Below are 27135 nucleotides of genomic sequence, written 5' to 3'. Positions count from 1 at the left end.
CTCCAGGGGCGGCCATGGAGAATGACAGGAACAGAGGGGGAGTGGTGTGCACATCCCTCAGTGCGCATTTGTATTTGGCTGTCTGTCTCAGAATGGCCAAACACAAATGCACACTGAGCTCTCGCCAACCAGGAACTGTGTTGCCGGGTTGGAGGCAGCAGGCCCAGGCTCCCATTCTGCCTTAGAGCGCAAAGCCAGGGCACCTAGGTCAATCCTAACACTGCTTTCATGCTGCCAGCTGCATGAGAGCAGCAATCGGATTGGCCACAGGGCAAGCTGGGAGCCTGTGCCTTCAGTGCAGCCTGAAGACCTGCGATTCGGTCTTTAGGTGGGAAGTGAAGTAAGTTTTTTTTTTTTTACTTAGTTTTTTTGTTTGATTGTTTTGTCATCATCTGCCCACCGCCACGCATAGTTTAAAGGGGAAGTGAGGTGGTGAGCTTTTGAGAGATGGCTCATTAGAGGTGGTATGCGAACATTAACATTTAAGACAAGGATCATCTTTGCACATACCTACAGTCAGGACAACTGGGCAATGGAGGATAAATGTATATAACAGCTTTGACTAAATTATGCAACAAGAACATACAAATTGTGTGGTGTAATTCAGCACACTCTGAGTGACCATTATCAGACCATTTTGCCATTTTAACACCTATGAACATTGTGAGAGAAAAACTTTTACCACATTAGTACCACTTTAGCACCTGAATGGAGCAATCAGCAAATGAAATGCGACAAATTAATCTCTGCAAAGTGGCAACTTTTTCTCTAAACTTTTGATTTCTTTGAACTAGATTGTTTTGGTAATATGTACAAATTATGCCACAGATGGTGCATTATATGACAAGTGCAGTAAAATACACTTAATTATATGGAAAACATCATGGCTGAACGACTGCTTCATTCCGTTAGCTATAGGTAATAATGCACAAAAGCTTAAAAATACACATGTACGTAATATGCAAAATAAATGAGGCAGTATTTATCCATATTCTTTGAGTTGCAGGAGAGGACAGGTGACATTTGATGGTGTTTTTTTACAATCCTCGAGTGAAGACTTTGTTGTAACGAAAGGTGGTACTATAATATGGATTCTCCTATTCAAAATTAATATAATATTGAGGAAGCAATAGTTGTGAGTTCTACTGAAGAGGTTCAAAAGAAGAAATAACTCAACCTGGGGTATGCACAGGCCATTTGATTGATGCAACAAGGTAGTGGGTAGATGATGTTTGGCTCCTGGTAGGAATATTGTGGTAATTTGAAATGTTGTCAGGGAGGCCAGCTAACTTGATGGCAAGAGGGCGTGGTGAAGCATGTCTATAGAGATTACATAATGTTATGGGGAAGGGGATGTAAGGCCTTGTACAGTGGGAGAAGGAATTTTAGTGAATGCTCACAAGTAGACTACTGCAGTAGGCCAGTTTGCCAGGTGCCAACAAGTTTATCAGTCTTGTAGCTGTCCTGATGGGATGAAGGAACTCAGGAGAACACTGTTTTCCTCAGGAAAAGTGCAAGTCAAGGTGTGAGCAGGAAAACAAAATCAGTAATTTACGTAAATAAATACTCCTGTATGTCAGTGAACAAATCCCAAGCACTTGAGATAAAAAGTAGGCTACAACCTCACCGGCCATGTTAGAACAATATTTCCTTGAGAGTCCTGTTTTTGTGTCATCTCGGGAAGATCTTTGACAACTAAACGCAAGTTTATACAGAGAATAACAGGTGTATCTGCCCCTTTAGAAGCATAACTTAATTTTAAACACTAGCATGGAGAGTGGGGCCCCTGAATCAGTTTATACGGAAACATTACATAGGTGCTTATTGTAAAATGACTACATTTCTTCTCATTGTAAGGCAGTTAGAACTTCTACAAATCACATACACACAATGTACAATAAGCACATATGGGGAGAAATACAATGGCAGAAAGCTACTGTGACCTTGTATAGGATGTACAAAATTCATAATTCTTTAATAATTGCATAGCCTTTTTTAGTATCCTGAAATAGGCTTCTCAGCCAAGTATCATGGAGTTAAAGTAAAAAGCTAAGAAAGGCAGTCCTTCATTAACTTAATCCTACACTTCAAGGGTTAACATTTCATTTATGGGGATTGTTTTATTTAGATTAACTATTATCTAAATTTCACTGATGGTGCACATTAGTTTCTAAAATTAGTTGATGAGAAATAGTTTAACTAAGACATCATGAGTTCATCAATTGCTTTACATAAAATATCAGAAATATTAGAAGGATTAGTTGTTTCTGTCTTTGAAAGTCTGATGACTTAATGAAGGGGGTTTGAGGATGCTGCGTGCGGGGAAGAGGTAAGTGATGAGTAGAGTGAAAGGTACATCTTGAAACAACAGTGAAGGATGGTAGGAGGGAAGGAATGAAGAATCATATGGCTTAGACAGTTGCAGGCAATTTAAGAGGACAGCTGGGGTTGCATTGAAGAAGGCTTTTGTAGGGATTTCTGGAAAATGTCCATGTAATGTAATAACCAATCCTAAAGGTTCTTACAAATGAAGGGAAAGTATGGCTAACTGTAGGAATGAGAAGGCTGCAAATACAAGTAGAAAATAAAGTTATTTATGTGCTCCCTCAGACAAGCTGCTATGCAGGTAAAGCTCAGCTACAAACTCACAAGATACAATGGACAGACACAAAGATAAGAAATCAATTCAACACATATTCAAAAGGATGACAATACTTCTGTTACAACACTAATTAATCTTTAAAAAGTAAGTATGCTGAGTATATTAGCGGAGTATAGCTGCTGAATATATGAGAACAAGAGTCTGCAAAGGTCAAGAATGGTTGCCAGCCTCAACTTCATAATGCCAAATACTCTAATACACTATTATTCAGAATCATTAACACAAGGTCAATGCCTCTGTCCTACAGTCAGAACAAAAAGAAAGTGAAATCAAGTGAGACTCTGGAAGCTCAGAAATGACAAAGGCTGTTTTTTCTTTGCTAAGAGGAACTACTGGAATACGTTTTAGAGGGAATAATAATAATCAGTAATTTAGCCACTGGTCCAAAGCCCTATTGCCCTCATCAAAACACCTCTAGGTAAGAAGCTCCTAAATCTTACCGCATGCCCTTTGCATTTACTTGAGCAGTTGGTTGATCTGTATACACTTTCCATGTTGAGACATTTTCCAGCGCTGCACACCTATAGTAAAAATTACGGAGAAGATCAATAAACAAACCCTTCTATTTACATAAACAATGCAAAAATTGACAAAGTCTATCATCTACAAGCATTCTACAGAATCATTCAAAATGTAATATATACTTTTGGCTTTCAATTAATCATGAAACATGAAAATATTTCTAAGCCAATAAAAATGCAATAATTTGAGGCTTAGGTGAAGATGGTCTCCTCCCTGGGCTGTGCCTCACTCTGTGTGTGGTCTTGACTGTGTGAAGGCAGCTCAGGCTTAAAGAGATGAAGTCATGTCAAGTTATAATCAACAGTCAGTTTCAAACCTAGAACTTCAGCAAGACCTAATTCACTTTATGCCATTATCTCATGTTACTGAATGCAATAAACTATAAGCTGGTGCTGTTCTAGTACTCATTTCAACACAAGGATGCTAAATTCAGGCCAAAACGCATCTTTGTCATTCACAATTTGATAAGCGTTATTAATGTGCAGTAGTAATTTACTCTGCTATTGCCAAGTGCATATAATGGAAAGGATATAAACTATTATGTCATACGTAATTGATAAACAATAGTTGGTATGCAGGCTCTTGACAGCTATGCATTGAAGGTGAATATTTTACACACTGTTTTTTGTGTGTTTTATAGGCTTCACATTATCATTCAGCACAGGTTGTGTTCCAAGAGCAACCCACTCTTAGCCTCATATGAATTTCAAGATGCAAGAGTATGTACTAAAGAGCTTGGACCCAAGAGCATAGATATTTTAGAAATGTTAAAAGGTGAAAGAGTAGGACAGGACATTCAGATCTATAGTAGAGATTAGACTTAATGATCAGAGAAGTCCACATTTGCTCCCAAGCACACTAACATAGGAGTGGTGGTTTTCGATAGAGTAGCCTGGAAGCTTTGCTAGAAGGAAAGCATAACGATTCAGTTGCATCCTAAACCTGTGCGGAAGCAGAGATTTTAGTGATAAAAATCTAGAATTATTATGTACTCATTCTGACAGACTAATGTGTGGTTTAACTTTGATTAATAATAATAACAACAAAAAGAGTGCCTTTTTGTAATGGCGACCAACTTATATTGACCTATGTTAACTTAAGCTAATGGAGTTATTTTTCATTATTCTGTCTTCGTAAGTCCAATAAATATGTTAACAGTGACATCTGCAGGACTAAAGCAGAAGCAGATGCAAGGTCATTGTATGATGTAATTAATTACATGTTTTAACTGTCGCTCTAAGTTTGAATATTCTCATTGTTAGAGAAATGTTACTAACGTGTATTTTCCTTGAGGGTGGAAGCAAAAAAAACAGTGTTAATCATTCTTTCTGCTTGTCTGGATTCTTGGTGAAGGAGGAACAAAGGACCCACAGATGAGAAGAAAAACAAGAATACAAATGTATTAACTTAAACCTGGTTTATTACAAATGCGTAATTTCTAGATATACAGTATGTTAATGATGTGATTGGTCATACTTTTCTCACCTTATGTCTCATCTAATCATTTTCACTGACAAGTTTAATTTAACGTTCGGTCACCACTTCTTTGGAGAGTTCTTGGGTCAGTCTTCTGGGGAGTCATCTTGGGAGTCTTTGGGCAGTCTTGGGTCAGAGTATTTTTCTGGGGCAGTCTTCTTCATCATTCTTGACAGATCTTTTGGTAGTTCATGTATTTTTCATTTGTTCTTAATGCTTTAGTGTAACTTATAGTCCAAAGTCTAAACCATTACCCCATCCTACCCTGTACCTTGATGCGGATTGCTGATGGTGTCCCTCTGAGGCAGCTGCTGATTCTGTAGTGCATTGGTAATGTATGAACTGTGATTTGTTGTGTCTTTTGTTTTCCAGGTACCAGCTGCAACTCACTAATTAACTGCTGCATAAAACTATGATATAACCAGAGTTAGATGTTTTCCAAATTTGTGTTACTAAGGGGCCATATGTATGAACACATTTTCCCATAGACACAAAATGGGTAAAATCCTTTGATACATCTGGCCCCAAATCTTTACATGAAGTCCAACATGTTAATGCTAATTAGTGGTTAGTGAGGGAAGTGTTTCTTCACATGCTCATGATATGTTACTGATGCTTTATCATTTTACTGCTGTATTCTATGGTTTTGTGTTATAACCCTGGAGTTGATTTGTCTAATTGCATTGATTAAACTCAGATATATAAAGGCATTCAAATCAGCCTTTGTCATCTCTCTATGTGTGTCATTTGTGTTTGAGAATTATTTTCGTGAACCTAGCGCTGCTAATATAGGGAAACAAAATTGTTAACTTCTTAATAAATTGGTGAGGTTATTGAAGTATTATTGAATTTGAATTGATTCTCATATGCTAATGTGATGTTTATCACGTATCACAATTGACACCCCCTTCATACAATGTCGGCTTGGTCCATCGGCCTGATGCGTGAAACCCACAATTTGGTCTGAGGTAGTAGCTGGGATTTCTCTGCGTTCACACCTTCCACATAACATCTTCATTGGCCTCACTCATCGTGCAGCTTGGACAAGCATATTTTCAAGTGTGGAAGATTTTGCATCATTTTCCTCTATATTTAGTTCAGATTCCTTAATTGTCAGGAACTTTAAAGACTATATTCTATTTGAATGATGAGCATGAATGGGAGAGGTCCATCTTACCTGCTTGACCAAAGGAACTAACTGGCAGCAGTACATGTGCTTTTGAGGCATTTAAAGCAACACACAAGCAAATTGTAAACAAAGTCACAGTTTTGCAGATGACTGCAATGCTCCTTCACTTTACGCTGCGCCCATAAAAATCCACCTGGGTGGTTCTGCATAAAGCATCATTGATACAAGAAGGTGAGAAAATCTTAAACTTGTCCGAGTGTCGCAGCGTTGGTACATATTTAAAGTTCTAGTTTGTATATATTTAACAGTCATGTTAGGAAAGCACTTAATGGTTAGAATAGTTTTATTTTAACTGAAACATTTTAACTCACCGAGTCATCTCCACATTTTGTTCCATTTTGGACCATCCCAAAGTTATCCACGTATCCAGATGGAGGGACTATAACTTTGCAAACTGATCCTATTGTGAGCGTAGTTGCATATACTGAAGGTGTGTTTGATCCACCAGTGCAGTATAACTTGCCGCACAAAATATCCCTGTGTAGAGCGAGGGAAAAGAAAAAAAAAAAAAAAAAAAAAAAAAAAATCAATAGCAAATTACAACCAGAGGAAATGTAATAGGCAATTATTTTTAATTCGAGCCTTAATCATCAATGAATCGTCATACACTTTTGCATACAGGAATTATCATCAGCCATTTGCAATGTGTTAGACCTCTTCTTGTCTTCTAGATTGATTGTTAGAATGGTTAAGGAAAACAACTGTATTTCCCATTGAGTAGCTAGTGAGCCAGGCCTGTGCTCACAGTTGTCTCTATGTCACCAAATAAATCCAACAAATCTAAAAATAAAATCTTGTCCTCTGTATAATCACACCCTCAAGCTCTCAAAACAAGAAAATATAGAGGATACTGTAACAAAAGCAGGAACTCCAAGAGCTGATGGAGAGTTAGATCAATTGCCCTACTCTAAGACAGACAACCTAAAGTCACCCTTCAATGTAGTTCATGAAGTTGAAAACATTGTCATTAGCATATCTATAACAAAGTAGTGGAGGTGAGGGGGTCATTAAGGCAGAAGCGACTGCCTGGCAGTGAGGCTTCACCCATCCTTCCATTAAAAGATGATCTTCCACTACAACACACTCTTGATTATGTCATTACCAGCATTTTGCCTTTAATGTGTCAATGGATGGCACTCATATAGTAACAGTAGCCTCTTCTAGTAGTAGTGAGAAGGGCAACTGCTCCATCTCACAGAGCTCCTAGTAAGCCTTTACCTCAAGGATGAAAAGCACAGTCTCAGAAATTTGAAAGGACATGGACAGGTGTGTGTTTTTGTTATGAGAACATAGGTGCATATTTATACTTGAATTGCGCTGTTTTAGCGTCCAAAATTTTGAAACTAAAACGGTGCAGAGCTAACTCCATATTTATATTTTGACGCCAAACCTGTCTAGCATCAAAATATAGAGGTTAGCGTCCTATTGTGAATGTGGCAAACTACCTTGCGCTAATTGGATGCAAGGTAGGCATTCCCATCCAAAATATCATGCTAACCCCCCCCCATGCCTTATTTATAATCAGACGCAAAACCAACACGCATAGAGGAGGTGGACCAAAATAGTGGCGCTAAGCCTGCTTAGCGCCATTATTTAATGCCTGGGTCTGAGCAGGGGTTAGAGGACCTTTGGACCCATTTCCATGGCTGAACACCAAGGAATGGGCCCACAGATGCCCACTCCAAGCCACAGGAACACCCCCACCCATAGCAGAGGGATGCCATAGGATGGGGGACCCCATCCTGGGTAAGTACAAGTAAGTTAAAAAAAAATTCTCTGCCATTGGGGGCCCCTGCCTGGCACTGGGTATTATGGCCTTGCTCAAAGGACACTGGTCCCCTGGGCTGGCCATTGTGGTGGTGGACATGACTCCGGTCTTTACTAAGACAGGAGTCATGTTTGGGTAGTAGTGCATCAGAGAATGACGCTAGGCTGGCTAGCATCATATGTATTGCAGCTAACCAGCCTAGCTTCATTTCTGGCCCACTAGCGACTTTTTCCATAAGGCGAGTTTCTTTTCTTTAGATGCTGGCCTGTCCTGTGCGCCACTCCATTAATATGGCACCCAGCTAGCGGTACTGAATAGTGCTAGCAGGTGCCATGGATTTTGATGCAAAACTGCATTAGCACAGTTTTGCGGCAAAATCCATAAATATGGGCCACAGTTTTAGGGGGAAAAGGTGAGTGTTAACTTGACACGCAAAAACACGTGCTTCTATAACCACAACCTTATTCCACTGTCCAGCTTATTAGCGCTCACCCTAACCCCATCAGTCATCCATTCTCTTAAGCAGATCTGATAAGATTGTTTATTTCCATGAGATACGCAAGTACTATATTTAATCTCAGCAATTCTGCTGATTATTCTGATCATCCCAGCAATATGGCACCAGTGTTGCAAGAGGCCAATTCAGCCCACTTGTAAAGTTTTCAAGGTCCTATACCTCCGCTTAACAAATTGTGACCCAATGGTTTGGCTGAAAAATTCAGCAGAGGACTGATCACGTGTTAATTCTTTTTACCTGAAAACATATTTTTGAGACCTGGATAGAAACAGTCTAAATAGGTGGTTTTAGAGTCAGACTTCAGAAGGGAAGGGGAAATTAATTCAGAGGAAGAGTAGCAGCTACTCATTAGTCTGGAAATTAGCAATGATTAGTCCTCTATGGCTCCACAATATACACCATTCAGCCGTGCTGGCTAAAACTTCAATCCTCTGCGAAAGCTAATTGTTTGGAAGGGGGGCTCTCTCACAAGAGGGTAAAGGCACACTTCCGCATTTGTTCCTCCTCCACTCTGCTCAGAGCAGAAAGCGCATGATGTCTGCATGCCTACTGAAAAAAAAAATGTTGATTTGCTGTAAGAAGCCAGGCGGTGTCACATGAGGGGCAGGGTGATAGGCCTCATGCAGTTACTACCAACTGGGGAAATAAAGCAATATTATGTACAGTCTCCAGGGAGAGCAATGAGTGAGTGTGCCTGAGGTTTGCGCCGCTGGGGCATTGCAGTATTACAGAAGGGGCTTGAGGTGCTTGTATTGCCTTTTTTGTACTATAGATAGCACTTGCGCACATACTACACCGGCAACACCTTGAAAGGACATTCAATCTTTTACATGGATAACAGTTTTCATAATGATGCTAGATACATATTAAAAAGTCCTTGTCAATGTATAAATGTATCCATTTCAAAGGTACCCAACATCTTCTATTTTCTGTATACAACACTAGCCTGCATTGCAGTTATTTCTTGTCACTGGTTTTAATGTAAATGATTTTAATCTATACAATGACATTTCTCCTAAGTACCACTACTTCCACCCCTCTGGTATTAGCCATTGTCCAAACCTTGTTTTCATTGCATGCTTTGGAAACTTAGGCAGATGAAAAAAGTTTGAGAAATGAAGAGATGGCATCCAGCAGACTGGGAATGTGTTTTTGTGGTCAATTTCAACCTCACTCCTCCGAGTGGCTTCTGTATTGAAGTCACTGTGGCCCATACTTATATTTTTAGGACCTTTCCCATTTATTAATCCCAAATCCACATTTGTAAGCCTACATCCTCACGATATGTATATATTTTTTGTAAAAGGCTTTGCCAAAAAGAACAACTCAAATTGAGCCAACTGAATACGAGGTTCATTTGCTAATGTCATAGGTTAATGTCATTTCATTTACATTCACCATTTTTGCACCTTATACAAATATGAATTACTAAGTAAACAAGCACTGACAATGCACTGAATTTCTTTTTTTTTTTTTTAAACAAGTGAAAGGCTGTGTCTCTGTTGATGGGTTTAAGGTTGGATGGATAGGTGAGACTTATTTGAAATATTTGCATAGCCTTGGCATGACTAGGTGATGTTTGGAGAAAAATGCTTCAGTTTCTAAAAGATATTTAAAGCGGACGTTTGCATGATAAATCATGATGCATTGGGGGTGGGCGAGGAGGGGGATGGACCCATTATTACCTTGGTGCTATGGCATTGCAGCAATGGATGTTATGCATTACCCATGTAAAGGCACTTCATGTTGACAAAGCCTTTTTATCACTACTGCTGGCAACGTTGCCTGGTGCGGACTATTTTGCATAGGGTGGCCACTAATCTAACCTCCGATGTGGTCACTATTACAACACTAATAATATTACTAGCTCATGATGATTTTCACTGAAAGTAAGTAGCCCTTATTACAGAAACGTTTGGAGAGCCCCCCCCCCATGTTAGTTGCACACATACACTTACTCTCTTACACAGGGAATTACATTGAGATGGACACCTGCAGGGACATGCACAGGGACAAAGACACTGATTTATAGACACACACACATGCCCAGAAATACACACCCACAGAAACACAGACACACTAGCAAGGACACACACAAAAGCATTCACCGGATCACGGCCACCCAAATATCCCAACACAGACTCCTACACACGGACACCCACACACATCCCTTCCTTCACCTCCTCCTCCAGTTTCCCTATGTATTTACAGAACCTGGGACCACTGACCACCTGGAAGAGTGGGTGGTCCCCAAATAGGTTTTCAGGACTGGAGGGGATGCAGTCAGTCACCTGTGAGTATCCTCCAACGTGCCTCTGAACCTGCTAGTCCAACCGCACAGATATCTAAACTGTAGGAATTGACTGGACTGCAAATTGTGAAGAAAAGAGTGATAAAGTGTAGTGAATGTGGGGTTGGGAATAGTGGCAGAGACACGGATTTGTAAAAAATAAAACGTGGACCTTCAAATCTGGAGTCTTGGGGCAGGCTTCAGCACTTGGCTTAACAATGTGGGATTCATTATGCCCTGAAATTGGAAATATATGAAATGAAGTGTGAAAGATGCGTATGCGTGTAATGTAAATTATAAACAACATACCAACATCGAATTGCCCCATTCGTTCCCTATCAGCACCATCATTCATCTAAGTAACCATAACGCTGCCTATCATTTAATGTGCCACATCGTTTCCACATAACGTACGCCTGGCAGAAATGCTTCATTTAATAATAAAGAGGTACAATTTAGACTCAAGGAGAGCTTGGCCACGAAGCAGGGGTAAGGGGATGACATGTAATTGGGAGAACCGAAATTAGGAGGCCATTGAGACAGGAAATATATTTGGTAAATTAGAAACCACAGTAGAAGAGTATATCTGTTGTTTTTACACGAAAACTACACAACCCATTCCAATAGTCATTCATATATTGACAAACACCAACAGTATCCTTAGCTGCAAAAATTAAAGGCTTTGACTGTAAACTTACTTGTCTACACAGGCGTTGAATTTACCTCCAGAATAGGTGCAGAACCCATAGTAAAGGCCTCTTTTGTTTGAATTAAAGCATGAAGTTGTACCTTGTACAGCAGCTGGGAGACAATATAAGCAGAAAAAGTCAAAAGCACAGAAAAATAACCACTGGCAAAGTCAACAGGTCCGAATGTTTGTTTTTTAACAAGCAAAAGTGTTTCTTTAAAGATTTGCGAGTTCGTGGAGACAGATGGTTGAGTTCGGTGGAAGAGTGGATTGATAATTGCAAGGTAATTGAAAAAAATTATGAATTTATGAATAAATGAACGAATGATGGAGTTTACGAACGGCTGGAAGTTTGATTGGGTGAGTAAGTGGGTGGCTTTACTAATAGGAATTTATTTCTATCCAAACAAACCCTCTTTAGCAACCTTAGGATAATGAAAGACTGGAGAAAATAGCGTACGTTCCTATCCTATGTCTTGAAGTTTGCGTACAACTCTTTAATGCCAATTCATAGCTCACTGTGCTAAAATAGTATTGTGACTTATGAACTGCAAGTAACGAAAGGATCTCTCACGAAAGCGGTAAACCACTGAGCTATCTACATGAAAAACAGTAATGTTATTTGAGTGGTACACGTGCTGTGCAGCAGGCACATTAACCCGCAGTGTTACTTTATGGTGAACCAAAATTGTGACAGCACAAATCTCGAGTCTCTCTCCTTTAGATGCTTTACTCAATTATCTTGATATCTTTATTATTGTCTGAAAATTGCTAGGTCACAAGGAACTCTGCAGCAGGTGCTTTTAACTCCATTAGACGATTCAAAATACAGCACTCCACCAAGGTTCGAGCACAGTGCAGAGGCACCGGTCGCACCTCCATAAAACTGATCCTGCTCAACCCTGGGAGCATTCCGTGGCCAAATTTAAAAAAAAGAAAAATAATAATGGGAGAGTGTGCTTGTAAGACGTCAAGCTCAAATTGGGGGGCAGGCAAACATTATTAAGGCATATTTGAAAAGGTGAAGTCGGCTGTGACCAAATTCGGGGTCAGCAAATGCCTCTAAGAGGATGGCAAGTCAGGGACAGAAGAAGACTCGTAATTCACTTCAATAAGTAGCTTCCACCAGAAAATACATTTTATTTATTCATTCTTTCTTTAGGTTTTTCCAAAGACTGTACTTCACTTTTCCCAGCTGCAAAGTGCTAGTCTAAGGGAGGGAGTTCCAAGTCAAACATATTGGCACATAGGGGTAGACGTACCAAGCATTTTTGTGGTAGCAAACAATCTGATTTGCAGTTTGTGTCCTTAATGATACTTCTAGCAATGTGTTAAACTTAAATATTTTCCGACTTCTAAAATGTGTTTATAAATGGATAAGGAATCACTATTTGGAAAGGAAGTGTCCAAGGCATCCCTTCTATAAAACAATTCCTATCCAAATGTATACATGTTTTAATACCCCACTGAAATTGTACAGACCTCGAACTTTGGGTCATCCACTTTGTTAATGTAAAAAAAAAAAAAAAAAAAAAAAGTACATTTAAAAAAGGTTTGGTAGGGAGTAGGCAGTAGTCCAAGGGACCACTCCAAACTCTGTGGACCACTGCCAATTCTCAAATAAACAAAAAATATATACTTTTCTTTTTAAACGCAGTCCCACTTCCCTTAAGGAAAACAGACTGTATACATAAAAAATAAATAAAAAAAAAAAAAAAAAAAAAAAACATAAGTGTAGTTTATTGAAAGGTAATCACAGACATGTTGGTCTGCTGACAATGACAACAGTTGATGGTCTTCAACTGATCAGATTGAGAACAACTCAATCTGAATTTTCCTAACTGACCTTTTGTACATTGGTAAGTTCGGAAAATAATTTAATGGTCACAAAAATGCTGCCCACAACTTGCAACCGGTATTTTTCAACCAGTAAATAGTACATCTGGTCCTTTGTCTTATATGTTTGATGTGGTACTTCAACAAGAACTGCTTGGATTTGACAGGGAGGGGGCGCCAAGGGCATAATTTAGAAATTTGATGGAGCAATTGAAGCACCTTTAATACACTGGGTAGGGCAACCACCATTTGTTAATGGATATTCTGCATTCGCCCAGCTGTAAATAAGACCCTAAGACGGAGGTGGCATAACATTACCAAGGGCAATTGGCAAGATAGAATAGCTTTGGCTGCCGAAGACCAACCTCAGACTTTCTAGCATCAACTGGATGACAACTAGAAAATGCAGCTTCAGGCATTTGCTGGCCAGGGTTAGGAACAAGCAGTGAGTGCTAGATAGCTAAGTAGGTATAGTTTTGCCCGAGAGGTGACCTATTTGTACACCCAGAGAAACAGGTGAACAAATACACACAAATAGAAGGGATATCCTGGGACTTAGAACCCAGGAGCAGACTCGTAGACTGTCCTTATGCGAGGGCTGGTGTTTGGTGCAATGTTTACCACACCAAACACCAGCCCTTGCAGAATCCAACCCCGCAAGTGTCAGAATTCAGCAGGTAAGATAATAACATCTATTACAAGTTTTTTCTCTAAAGTGGTGAATAATTGTGATTTAGTACTTATAATGCTAAATACTGCATGTCATGTTAATTACAGGGCAGTTTTGCTTTGTTAAATCCCAATATGTTTGAATTGCTGAACATCTTAAAAGAAATCCAAACTTTATTGCACTTAATAATTAACAGGTATGAAAATCTTCAAATCACTTATAATTGCAAACTACACTCAAACAGGGGTTTGCACAGGAATTGGAGCTATGCACATCACTCGTAGGGAATATCTCAGTCTTCTGGCTATTGAGGCAGAGACAGTGGTACTGCAAACAATCCAGCGAGCCTTAAATGAATGGCCAAAATGGTTGGAGGTGCTAGTTTAAAAAAAAAAAAAAAAAACAGAACACTAAAGGTGTATCTTTTTTAGAAATGAAAATAAATGTTACATCATGTAGGTTGTTTTCAGTCCCCTTTAACAGAAGAATCTCCTTTTTCTGCGCAGTCTATTCTGGCAACTAAATAACAGAGCTAGCTTTAGAGATCCTCCCACTATGGCATTTTGACCGAGGCAAAGGAAAGGCTATCTTGTGAAGCTGATAAACTATTTGACTCTGCCTCGTTATTCCTAAATATTCTAAAGCCGCCACTGCATCCCCAGGACACCCAGTGACTAATGCGTGATGGTTGAAGTCAGGTTTGCAGATAAATTCATAATCTACTAGTCATGTCACAAAGTGACTCTTCCCACTCTAACTTGCTATGTCTGTATGAGGTTATTAATAAACGAGGCGCATTGACGAATTAGTCAATTATCAACCTTCATTCTTTTTAGACGGGCATGATAACACAAAAGACTTAAAAAGTAGCATAAGTAAACAAAGTTCCAATAAATATGAGATGAAAATATGCGATACACTGGCTGCCTCACCTGGGCTGGTGTATGAGTGGAGAACCACATGCAAAGCCCTTCATGTGATTTGAGATCAGACTAGCTCAGTAACAAAATCTATACAGAGTCTAGTGGATTGGTTAGAAGTGATTAGGTCTATTTTCCACGTACCCGGTCGCACTCAGTACTGTGGCTAGGATTGCTGCAGTGCTAAGAGGCTGGTTACGCCAATCTTTCAAGTTTTCCAGGCTCATGCATGAGCAGCTAGTCCAGTTCAGGTCTTATTTGCATTATGGTACTTGTTGGCCTCATTTTTTATTCCGATTCAAACTACCAATCCCAGACTGTATTATATGTCTTTATTTCTCTACTCTACTTCTACACTTGGGAACCTGCGTTATACTTCTTTACTTAGCAGGTGTTAATCCTGATTTCTATTTAAATAAAAATTTACCTACTTACTATTATAATAAGTAATTGAGAACAAACAAGGCCCGATAGTTTAAGCACACATTACACACAATAGAGAGTACAGGGATGCTGAGTGAGTTCTTCCAGAGAGTGACATTCCAGGTGGAGGGTCTGGGGCACATGTCTGAGGAAAGAGTGGAACATTTAGAGATAAATTAGTGACTCCATAGTATGTCAAATGCAATGGTCACATTAAGTTCTTAATGGAAGTGAATGATCTGTACAATAGTGAGAACATGCCTTATTTATTTTGAATTTCGTCCCCAGTCTTAGAAATTGATTTTTGTTGCTTAGTATTTCAGCTCTTCCAGAGCCTTAGTTTGCAGGTCAAAAGCTGCTGTGAAACATATAGCTTTGAATGAGTTGCAGGTGAATTTAAATTTTATTTTGGCAGCTGGAAGAAGGCAGTGAAGAGATCTTGGTGATGTGGTCCTTTCTTTTCACTCTTAAGTTCTATCTGGCTGTAGCACAAATGGTTTTTCAAAGATGTGCCAGTGTCTTAGCATAAAGCCCAAGTTAAGACTGCAGTTCTCATGTCAATGCAGTAAATTACTGGAGCGTGAATCACTGCTCTGAATTCTCTGAAGGAGAGGTGTGGGTTTTCATTTTCTTAAGGAGATGTGCTTGAAGTTGGTAAATCTGTCTGTTTCATTGACGTGGAGGTTCAGTGAGCTGAAAGACTGAAATAAAATTGATAGATTGTGTTAGGGATGCCATGCGGCTTTTAGGACCTTTCACATATAGGCTTTTATACCTGTGTTTTGTTAGGGGAAACACAGCTGACCTTCTGCTTTGGGGAAGTAGAGCAGTGTTATAGCACTTTTATTTGTTCAATAGGCCCATTATCCTTCATTAATTTTAAGTTTTATTTTGATGACAGCTCAATATTTACTTACACGTATTTGAGGGATTTTAATATAAGGCCTACTCCCCCAGTCTGACCTCCCTTTTTGTTACAAATATTATAAGTTTCAAAAACCTGTGAGTCACAAATACTTGTAAAGGTGCACTGAGCAAGCTTTTAGAGGTGCTTTGCCTTTCTGGCCCTGGCTCCGGCCTAGCTGCAGATGGATATGCAGCCCTTTGTGTGGAGGCAGGACACAGCCTGTTCAAGTGAAAGTGGGGCAGAGCCCAGCTCCTCCCTCCCATCCTGCCAGTGAAGGCCCATCCAAGGCACAACTGAGCTCCCTAATATGTGGCTGTGTAGGAGGAATACACAAAGCTCTATTGTCAGATAGATCCACTCATGTGACCCAGAGAGGAAGTACCAAATCGCTAAGGCAGGAAAATGTCACATTTCTAAAAGTGGTATTTTCAAAATTGTGTTTTAAAATCCAACTTCACCTTGTATTAGGATTTATCATTACAATCCCCAAAACACCAAATATAAACTGGTTTCTGCTCCCATTTAGAATTTGCAGCTTATTAAATATAATAAGTCAACTCCAATGCTATCGGAGAGGTAGGCCTTGCAGTAGTGAAAATTAGTTTGGAGTTTAAAGGTTTTTCACTATGACAACATGTAAATCTTAAGAGTACATGTCCAGCTTTTTAAATACATTGCAACCTGTCCTCTGGGATGCCTAGGGTCTACCCTAGGGGTGTCTTATATGTAATAAAAAGGAAGGGCTGGGTGTGGCAAAAAAGTTTATTTTGCAAGGTTAGAATTGCAGTTTAATACAGCACATTCACAGGCCACAATGGCAAACTTGAGACATATCTGAAGTGCTACATAAGCAGGCACAACCAGTGCGACATGCAAACTAGTAAAAATTAATGTACTTGCCATGGGCAGAGGTACCACCACCTTACTAGGGAGTTAAAAGTACATTAAATATGTCAATTGGATGCAATCCAATTCATTCCGCCAGGTTTTAAAGAGAGCACAAGCATGTTAGCAGTGGAAGTGTGCTGAGTCCTACCAGACAACAATAATGGGTTCAGAAACGAGGAGGGTGAAAGGCATAACGTTTGGGGATGACCCTGCAGAAAAGGCCAAGTCCAGCAACAGTCAACCCCCTTAGAAAGATGAAAATGCTGGTGTTACCTAGTGCACTACCATCTATACCTTTCGGATCCTAATGAACTTGCTCCAGCCTAGATTCAGAGAAGAAATATAGAAGATCTTAGGAAGCCATATTGGTTGTCAGAATGTAGGGTTCAATCTTTCAGATTAATTCATGGAAGATTGAACATCTGGAACTGAGCAAATTCTCATAATCTGTGGCTTTTTGTCTTGAACTCTTTCTGACATTGTGTTAAAACCTATACACAACTTGTATAGATTTATGACATCATTGGAGAATTTTGTTACTGATCTACTGCAAAAGAGGCACTTTTTTATTCCTCCAATAACATTCAGCCAATGTTTAATCTCAGAGTTTAAGCAACTCTAGAGCAGTGTAGCAAACCCATAATAGCACAAATGTCGAGTGCTCTGAGGAGGACGGTTTGTGTTAAAGGATCATCATATCATTCGTTCAAAGTTCTCATTTGATCAGGTTTACCAAATACGTTGTCAATTTGAAAACCAGAGGGAAATAGAGATTTCATCCGTGCATTCCTTCAAGAGTAATACTGGTAAATACTGCCAACCAACAAAAGCATTCAGATATCAATGTTATGTAAATGTATTAACGTAAAAAATATACTTTGCTAGAACATTAATCTGTAACAAGTTTTAAAAATGTCAAAATTAACATGCAATCGTACGATTCTAATAAACACAATAACATGGAAATGTCTGCGATATAAATTACACTTTCATTTGTAAAAATCGATGACGTTTAACTGATTTTTGTACGAGCACATCAATGGTAGAAAGATTTTATTTCTCCACCTTCTCTGCTTCCCTGAAGTACCCAGACATACAGCTGTCCCTGCTGCGTTGCTGCTTATGCAAACAGGAAAACATTGTCCATGAACAATAATCTAAGGTTACCGGTTTACTGTCAAACTAAGTTAGCCTCTGCATTTCTAACAAAATTTGATTATTTGTTTAAGAAATTTAACTCCGGGCACAAGTTGGTAGGGAGAAAGGCCAAAAAGCTTGACATGTAGTGTGATAGAAGAGTCACAAAATATTGTTCAAGAGACTCTCACAGGAAAATCGATCTTTCTTAACCCACCACCAATGTACCTGCTGGCTGACCTTATACTAGTTTTCTCGGGAATCAAGGCTATCCCCGATATGTGTGAAGAGTAGCAATATTTTTTTTTGAAACACAATACAATTTTTTAGAACTTAGAATTGTAACTGAGACTTAAGCAACAGAGCAAAAATGTATTAACTAAAATCATACAGCTCCGAAAAATGTAAGGTAAATATCAATAGATTAAAATATTCCAGAAGGAGACCCCTAGGGATTAGGCGCGGTCAGCTCTAGAGGGTTAACCCCACTGCATTATGACCTCGAAGGTTATGATGGAACCCCTAAAACTATTGAATAGATGCCTACAATGGTATTGTCATACTATAGGTTAAGTTATTGAGCAGGTCACTACATGTCAGGGACTAGACACTTATTCACACGGGTGCACATTTGTTTACTCACTCTTTCACGGTCGTTTAATTGCTCACTGATAAATTTGACAAATCAGTCAGTAGACACATACTTACACAATCCCCTAGCCATTTATATTAAAGCAACCATTCATGCACGCTACTATTTACCCACTTTCCTAATTAAATATCTAAGACCTGTATACTATTGACTCATATACTGTCTCCCTAAGAGCCTACCAGACTCTTACTAATCTTAGAAGTAAATGCTCATGATGTGGGAATTAGTAGTTGTGATACGATCAGGTAGTTTATAACATCATTATAGGGAAGATGGAGAAAATAGGAACTGTTGATTACACCTGGAATGAGGGAGAAAGACAAGAAATAATGTTTTTTCCTCAGTGAGGTCACCAATGCGGTCACTGGTGATGTCATATGTGATGTAATACCTCATGGTGTATAACAGCATGGCCTATACTGTAGTTAAGGGTCTGCTATTAACCTAACTGGTACATTGGGTTTGAAATAAAAGTGAATTTTTACGTTACATCCCCTGATTTCCACACACTATTAAAATTTGAAATAGTTACAGGTCAAGCAGAAATGTTCAGGGTAGTCAGTGTAATGTTAGCCAAGGTTGTAACATATATTGACCATTTTCAACATACCTGCTCCCCAGATATCCGTACACTGGCTCTGTAATGTGGGGCAGGTTCCCATGTAGCAGTATCCCATCCCGTTATTACAAGGGTAACCATTCACTCTGAAGCGGTCACTTGGGCATTGGGCATTTTGACCATCACACATATCAGGCAGGTCACAGTCATCTTTGCTTGGTCTGCACAAAATCCCAGCACTTTTCATCTGTGGAAAGAAAGAAACAGTAAATCTGCTACACATGATTGAATTCCAAATTGTGTACGGTCCCCGTATTGTTAATTTCCCATTTGCCTTTTTACATTCAGTCTAATGCCCTTTGTAGGCTGCTTTACTTTGTTTCTTCCTCAAAGAGCACCTTTGCCCGTTGCTTTGCTATTTGTTTGAACTTCTACTCAGTCATTAAAGATGGCTACAGGTACAGTGTTGCCCCAGTCCTTATGTGTTCTTTATTTCCACTCACATCTAGAAGGGGCTCACTTTCTTTAATTTACTGTTAACCTAGAATTATCAGTAGTGGACAAAATCAAGACATCAAACTCTATGAAGACCAGATGTAAAATAGAAGTGCAGTATTCCTAATAAAAGATTCATATCATCCAAATATGAAGAAGGGAAGAAAAGGATATAAATGGTTTAAACTTAACTACTAATTGAATTATATAAACAACTGCTAAGATGAGATATCTGTGCATATTGGCGAAAACGTACTATCAAATGTTGACTGCCTGCAGAAGAAATTTTCCCTTTAATTATTTTGTACATCGTTAAGGTATTTTTTTTTTTGCCAGTTGACAGGTCTATTACCACTCTGTGGAACGTGGTTTAAACTGTGATAAAATTACAAGGAGCATTTATTGAGTTTTTTATGGCATGACCAGGTATACAGATAAAACCCACCATACAGTGGGCATGAATGGTTCTATCTGCAGCACAGAAATATGTACCTTCGATTAAAAGAGGAAAGTTGGAACAGGTTCCCAGCCACACGGGATATCATACTGGAGTACTATAACCAGGAGTATCTTTAGTTTATGAAATTATGTGCCATATCCCATCCTTTGGTAGAGAACCAAAACGTGGCTATGCCATTGGGTCACAGACTCCAGTTACACTTTTCGGACCGTGTGGAATGCAGTCTAAAAGGTATACATATGCCCGGAGGTGCAAAACACAGTCAGAATCATTCCTTAAATAATGTTTGGATTTCATTTATATCTCTAAATGGTATTGAGTGTGCAGATGTTTATGCCGCACCACGTTACCAATCTATATCAAACTGACGATGCTCAAAGAAGAAATTACCTATCAGGGGTTTCGTATTATACTAGCTACATTAAAGCAGTTGCATAGCAGTTTGGACACATTTCTTTTTGAGCAGTGTGCGATAGATTTGGAAACGTTTAATATTGACTAATTACAGCACCACATCAAGCAGAATATATGATAAAAACAGAACCGAGTGGGCATGTCCACAGTGGGTTAAAAGTTAAATAATCCCAATTTTTGGATTTAAATTGCTCCATTTGCACAACAACTCAGGTTAATCCTCCGCACATGTTCCAATTATAAAGTTTGAATCAAATATTAGTTTCTGGACATAATAATGACAAGGGTCTAAAAAGAAAAGGGCAAAACGTTTAAGGCTTATGATTGGTTGGGAATGTAAAAGATAGTTCCTGTCCTTTCTAAGTATTTGGACAGAAAGGATATCTACAGGGGTCCTCAATTCACCCTGACAGTGGTTTAGTGTGGAACACATCTTAGATCAGGCCCTTCTATGTTATTTTCGATTTATTTGTTATTTGTGTCCATGAGCTACAATATCAGAGTGGTATTCAATTGCACATGCAGGCTGACAAATCATTTTGAACTTCCTGTCTTACACGACCCCCAACAAATTCCCAAAGTAGGAGATGCTACTGAACTACTTCAGTTTATGAAAACAAAGACTGATACTCTGTTTCACGCCATCATTTACAATATACATGGTCACAATATAGCCTTCCGAGGGATTGGTGTTCGTATCCTTAACCAGTCCCTCATCCCAACTTTCCTCTCCAAACTCCCAAAAACCCTTTGTTGACTGAGGGCTTATATCATTATACATGGCAGACTGTTTTAATATTTTCATCAGATATTTTAAGATGTACGTTGATTCTTTAAAAAGAAAGCAAAACAAATCTAGAATGTATGCATGTTATACCTACAGATTTTTTAAATGGAATAATAATAATCAATATATATAATATATATTTATCAAAGTCACACAAGTTCCGCCACCACAGAACAGTGAAAGCTGGGGCAGGCTGAACTTGGTGCAATAAGACAAAGTTGTTCAAGAGAAGCCATTGGCACTGAAAGACGTTAGAAAAGTACATACATTACTTTCAAAAATATTGTCAAATTAAATGTTGGATATTCTATTTTAAGCTAATTTTTACACATATCTGCACCTCATTAGTAATGGCCAGTTCGAAAGCATGCACAAAAAATATAAAGTCAGCAGCGGGTGGCAAGTGATGGATGGCACACATTTAATCCTAGACACATCAATTTCCAACAAGCCCTTTTCCAAAAGTACTAGATTTTCTTGTTCTAATATTCTCACCTTGCAATTCTCGCAGCATTCCCCGTCTGCACACGTGGCCTCCGGCTTAAGTTTGCAGGTCGCAGCGTCACAGCACGGATTCTGGCATTCCTTTTAAGTAAAAAAGGAAACACACGTAAGATGTCCAAATATTGTAAGAAGCAGTCTGTATCGTCTGGGAGAATCAACTCCCGGATGTAGGAGTGCATTTCTGCATACTTTGAGTCACTCGTTTCTGAAAATGTAGAGACTGTGCTGTAAGTCTAACATTATCGACCATAAAAAGCTGGGGGCACGCTGTACGGAGAAACATTAAAATAACATAGAAACCCCATCAGGCGCGCGCCGACCCATGGGCCGGCCAGACTGGGATGCGGCTATAGGCTAGCTTACCAAAGCATCTGACTGCTCCGATCGCATTAAACTATCATCATAACTTGTATTATGAAAGGAGTTATCTATAGTGGCAAATGTATCCAAGTTGATGAAGCTGGAGCCGGTATTTCCGCTAACTGTGATGGCACAGTTTAACACATGACTCAACGAAAGCTCCTGCAACTCCTGTCTCGCATTGGGGGGGGAGAGATTCCATCTCTTTAACCCCCATTAATCCCATAGCAAATTAATATCTGTGAAATATGCGATATCTGACGGCCCCTCGTTATACTGTATTCTGCAGGAGGAGTGCATCATTTCGCCTTAAGGCACTGATGGCGGCAGCGCACATGCAAACTCGGGCTGACGCCACCAACTGCAGACCAGACCCGTTTTCGTGATATTTAACTTTTCCTTAACATGTCTGGGTAGAGTGGGAAACTGCGTAGTAAAGCATTACGAAGAAGCACACATTTTTCAACCACTTCATCCCTCTGATTTGTGTTGCAATATATATTTGTTATTTAACAGGCTTATTTTAGGGAATGGATATTGAAATATTTTACATTTGTTGTATGCATTTGTCCTTTGGATGTGTCGTGATAAGGGAGATGTGGCTTTTTAACGTTATTTCTTGCACCCAAGACTAGCTGAATGATTTTATATAACATGCTTTGGATGGGGGTAGGTATGGGTTGTCTCCTGGATGCCCTTCGAGGCCAAATGTGTAAGTGCGTGAGACATGTGGTGGCTGGTGGTCGTCACGAGGGTTATCACTGAACTAAATTTAATACCACAAGCACTTTCTAACTCATTTATGTGAGAAGGCCCTTGAGTTCTCCAATACAGTGGCTCCATAGATCAAGGATGTATGTAAGTGCCAATGTCTTGATGTGTGTGCTTTACTAACACAATCAATCTTATAGATGCAATCGAGGCATTTTACTCAACTGGGTACTGCTTTGGGCTCAGGTTCTGGGCAAAAAGGCAGAAATGCAGTTTGCCATTTTTAGGTAGGGAAGCATTTGACTGATGCCATCATACAATGGTGCCTGGAGCAGGTTCGTACACTGGGTTGCAGATGCAAAAGGAGGACGGAGACATGAACTGGAGAAGGAAAAAAGACCAGACATTACTGATTAGGCACCCAGAAAAAAGGAAAATGAAACTGAGTTTCAGCTTGCATGGAAGAAGACAGAATAGGAAAAGGACCCATGAGAACCAATGATCGGTAATTGCTTGTAGTGAAGTACACAAAGTGATGGATGGAATGCTTGAAGTAATCTCAGCCACTGGTGTTTACTCGGGGCTGGGGGGTGCAACCAAGTCTATCATTTTGCACACCGTGCCATCACAGTTTGGATCCAACCATAAACAAATCAGTCTTAACCCTGCTCCAATAGGAACAGTCCAGCCTGAGCTGCCAGCCCAGGTACTCGCTGAATCAAAACCCAAGCAACACAAGACCAGTTACACCCTTATACGTGTCATCACGTGGATTAAGTTTGGCTCCAGTGGCATGGTGTGCATGGGACTCACATCTGGGCATACCCATCCCACTAAGGGCATGGCACTGAAGTATATAAAAATGGGTGGATGGAATGCTTAATTAAGAATGTTCAAAATATTATTATTGTCTTGAACCATTTTCAGGGGGTAGAGAAATTTAGAAACAGACATTTAGGGGATAGTTCTGGCACCATAAACCCTAAAACAGCAGTCTTCACACGGCAGAATGCCCCCTTGTGAGTCCTGATTTGATCAGAGAGAGAGAGGTGGCAGGCACTAGCCAAAACGAGCATCATGCTGAAAACAATGCAATATTTTAGTGGAAAAAAACAAGGTGGCACTCATGTTCTGGCTGGAAGTAGGTGTTAATGGTGGGGGAGAGGAGTTCGCCAAGTAAATCTGAAAGTCCCAAACCTATGAGTTGCAGGGCTGGGCATTACAAAGTATGAAGACCACTGCCCTAAAATAATTTAGCAGCACCATAAATTAGCAGAGAAAGTGAACTGCAACTTCAGCAGGATGTCTTTTTTGAGGGCATGAGAACAGGAAGAAGAAAAGATCTGGAACCGTACACAGCTATGCTGAAATAATACGTTTTCATGTGGTCCTGTGGAGTAAACGGTTCACTCTGGAATGAAAGTCTAGCCAATTCAGCTCTAACAAATTTTCAGGAGGCGCTTCAAATACTGGTGAGCATGCCTGAGTGCACATAGCCAAACAATATCGTTCTATGACGATACTTACTAAACATATAGCCAAACAGCCCATGAAGCAAAATGACAGTTATGAAACTGTAGTTATCTGAATATAAGTGGTTATGTATAAGGTTTTGAGTTAACTCTTCGAAAGCTGGTGAAAAAGGTGGTGAGGGCCTTCCAGAAAAACTAAACGAAACATCTTTGATGTCCTCAAAACCCCAGGCCCTTGGTTCTAACGAAGTACCAAATGTCATAGAAATCAGTTCAAGCACTAGAAGAGAGCAACACTGGCATTCTGAGAATGTACAACAGTTAGGTTAGCAGTAGTGACATTATGATAAAAGGTATGAATGCCAGGAAGTAGTAGGGGCAACTTAGGGGATAGATAATGATTGGTTGAAGGAAAGGAAAGAGGGCATTGTCCAAAAGGAGTGAGAATCACCACACAAATACTCAAGCTTATTCGGGTGTACCCTGCCATGGCTAAGCCCTCTGCTCTTTGGTTAAATCTTTTTCACTTGTGCATTTATAGTCTTAAGCTGGTCTTGTAGGGTTAGAGCATTAGGGGTAGTAAAGTGTTTCTGAGAAACGGCCATGTAATATGAAGGCTACTGAGTGTACAAAGACATCATGAGTTACAGAATATCTAGGCTAGATAGGAAAGGCAAGATGGATGAGTGGCACTGGAGGCTGACCTAAAAGCTTTATTTGTTTACCCAGGGGGATTAAGATTCCAAAGGCAAATAGCAGGTTGGTACATGAGAATAGTGTTACGTGGACAACATGTCAAATTAGTAATAATATTATGCTGTTCCTTACTCATGTGGTTTGGTCATAGGCAGTACAGAACTCATTATTTTAGTATTGTCATGATCCCAACCATAAAGTTGGGGGCACGCAATGGAGAATGAGCGACATATAGCAGATCACGAAGATTTAGAGAAGAGGGTTTATCTGCTATAGAACTTCAGTTCATCCAGGTGCCATGGCTCTTAGTAGACAGGGTGTGAAGCAAAGGGAGGTGTAAAATTCAGAAATTTGAATCTTGGCAAGAACAAATGAGCTTTCTATCCTTACAAGTCAGCAAAAGATGTTCCATTCATATGGCTAAGAGTAGGGGTTATTACACACTACCAGCACTTGCAAATGTGGCAGAGGAAGTATAGTTTCTGGTGATGGCAGCAGGACTCTAACATAGCTGTACTTTTCCTTCTTTCATTACCTTTAACAAAAACTAGAAATAGACGTTTTCATCCAGTATGGCATTCTTCATTAGCTGAGAATATGCAGTGTAAATACACCATCATACAGATTTTACTCGTTTTGACAAGGTGCCTGGGCTGGAGGTGTGCCCCCTCTGGGTTTTGTCCTCCTTACTTCAATTGAACTAATTATGCTACAACCTGAAATCAACAACAATTTGGAGATAAGAAGGTCAGGACTGGAGACATAGTGCATAATCATCTGGAGTGAGGGGGTCACCCTATTTCTAAGCTATTTGAATGTATATAACTAGGATACACTTTCTCAAAGTTCTGAGAGTGATAAAGAAAGTTTGCTGCAGTTGTCTTGATCCCAGCTTCAGGGCTGCATCCCTAAAACGTTGCGTTTACAGTTCATGTGAATGTCTGGGTTCAGGTCCTGCAACACTGGTGCAGCAGACTGGAAACGCACCAGTAGGCCAGGGTCTGGTGCAATGCATGATGGAGCCTGGTTGTCGAAATAGAGGTTGAACAATAATGTTTTAAATGAAAGGTGGTGATTGGAGGGCAAAAAAAAAAAAAAAACATGTTCAGTTCAAAGAAGAAAAACTGATAACCCCAGGAACTGGGCTGGGTGTCAAGCAGGGCAAAGAAAAAGCTCAGTGAGCATGTCCAGACTGTGTCCAAAATACCAGCGTGCCTGTCATCATCGACATTCCTGGTATCTGGCAGATTAGCATCACCTTTCCTCTGAAAGAGCTCAGCAATGTTGAGAATAAGTTTAAAGAAAGAACCAATTGTGTGTAGGGTGTGTGTGTTGGGGGTAGGATTATTTTACAGTAAACGCACCATCAGTCTTAATTTTCGCAGACTCTTGATTTTTACTGGTCCACTGTATACTGAATAATTAGAGTTGAAAAAGGGAAAGAAAAAGGCTAGATAGAAAGCTACCAATTACAACTAGTTGATCATCACAGAGGGCCAGACGTGGTGTCGGTGGGGTCGGGGGGCGTGTGGGTCTCTCTCTCTCGTAACATCAAAAAACCCTGTACAAGGAACAATAAACACTGCAACCGATGAGTGCATTGTTGTTCCGCACTGCTATGGGGGAACGTTGCTATTTTCTTCAAAACTGCTTATTCTTCGGTTTAAAAATAATTTGCAGCAGAATGGGTCGGTTAAACTTGAGTTTGAGGATTAAAACAGTAAGCAAGTGCAAAGCCAGTATACTTAGCTTTAATATGCCAGCACATGCAAAGAGAGGCATGCACAAACACGCAATGATTATGTGGGCCATGTCTCTGTGCAAGCTGCTCCTTTTGTTCCCTCTTGATTTCCTCAAGCTAGCAATGCTGCATGGAACCAGCACCAAAAAAAAAAACACAGCAGTATTATAAATGTATGGAGTAAAAAAAGGTGCACTGACATGAGATGTATATAGAGAGACAGGTTGCGTAAAGACATTCGCAAATAATCTTTGCACTTTTGTACATGTTAGTGTGTCTATGGGTTAGCACAGTGGATCCCTACCTTTTGACTTCTGTGGACTCCCACTCTATTACTGGAACCCAAGAACCAGCATTGAATCATTATTGGAATCCAGAGACCCCCAGTGAG

The 27135-nt window shown here is 39.7% G+C and overlaps 1 protein-coding gene across 2 annotated transcripts in view; it reads right to left on the bottom strand.

The window, feature by feature from the left end:
- Positions 1-27135, bottom strand: part of LOC138265938 (zinc metalloproteinase-disintegrin-like VLAIP-B) — a 206638-nt gene that overhangs the window by 41180 nt on the left and 138323 nt on the right. For both annotated transcript variants that reach the window (XM_069214137.1, XM_069214136.1), the window contains exons 13-17: positions 21756-21845; positions 19156-19351; positions 11123-11225; positions 6161-6326; positions 3103-3183 (exon numbers count right to left, since the gene is read on the bottom strand). In XM_069214137.1, the coding sequence (XP_069070238.1) occupies positions 3103-3183; positions 6161-6326; positions 11123-11225; positions 19156-19351; positions 21756-21845 (636 nt within the window). The remainder of the gene's footprint in view (positions 1-3102; positions 3184-6160; positions 6327-11122; positions 11226-19155; positions 19352-21755; positions 21846-27135) is intronic.

This window comes from Pleurodeles waltl, chromosome 11 (genome assembly GCF_031143425.1).
Source record: "Pleurodeles waltl isolate 20211129_DDA chromosome 11, aPleWal1.hap1.20221129, whole genome shotgun sequence".
Classification (NCBI taxonomy): domain Eukaryota; kingdom Metazoa; phylum Chordata; class Amphibia; order Caudata; family Salamandridae; genus Pleurodeles; species Pleurodeles waltl.
The sequence above is the reverse complement of the archived record's forward strand: the minus strand, read 5'-3'. Positions and strand labels throughout refer to the sequence as shown.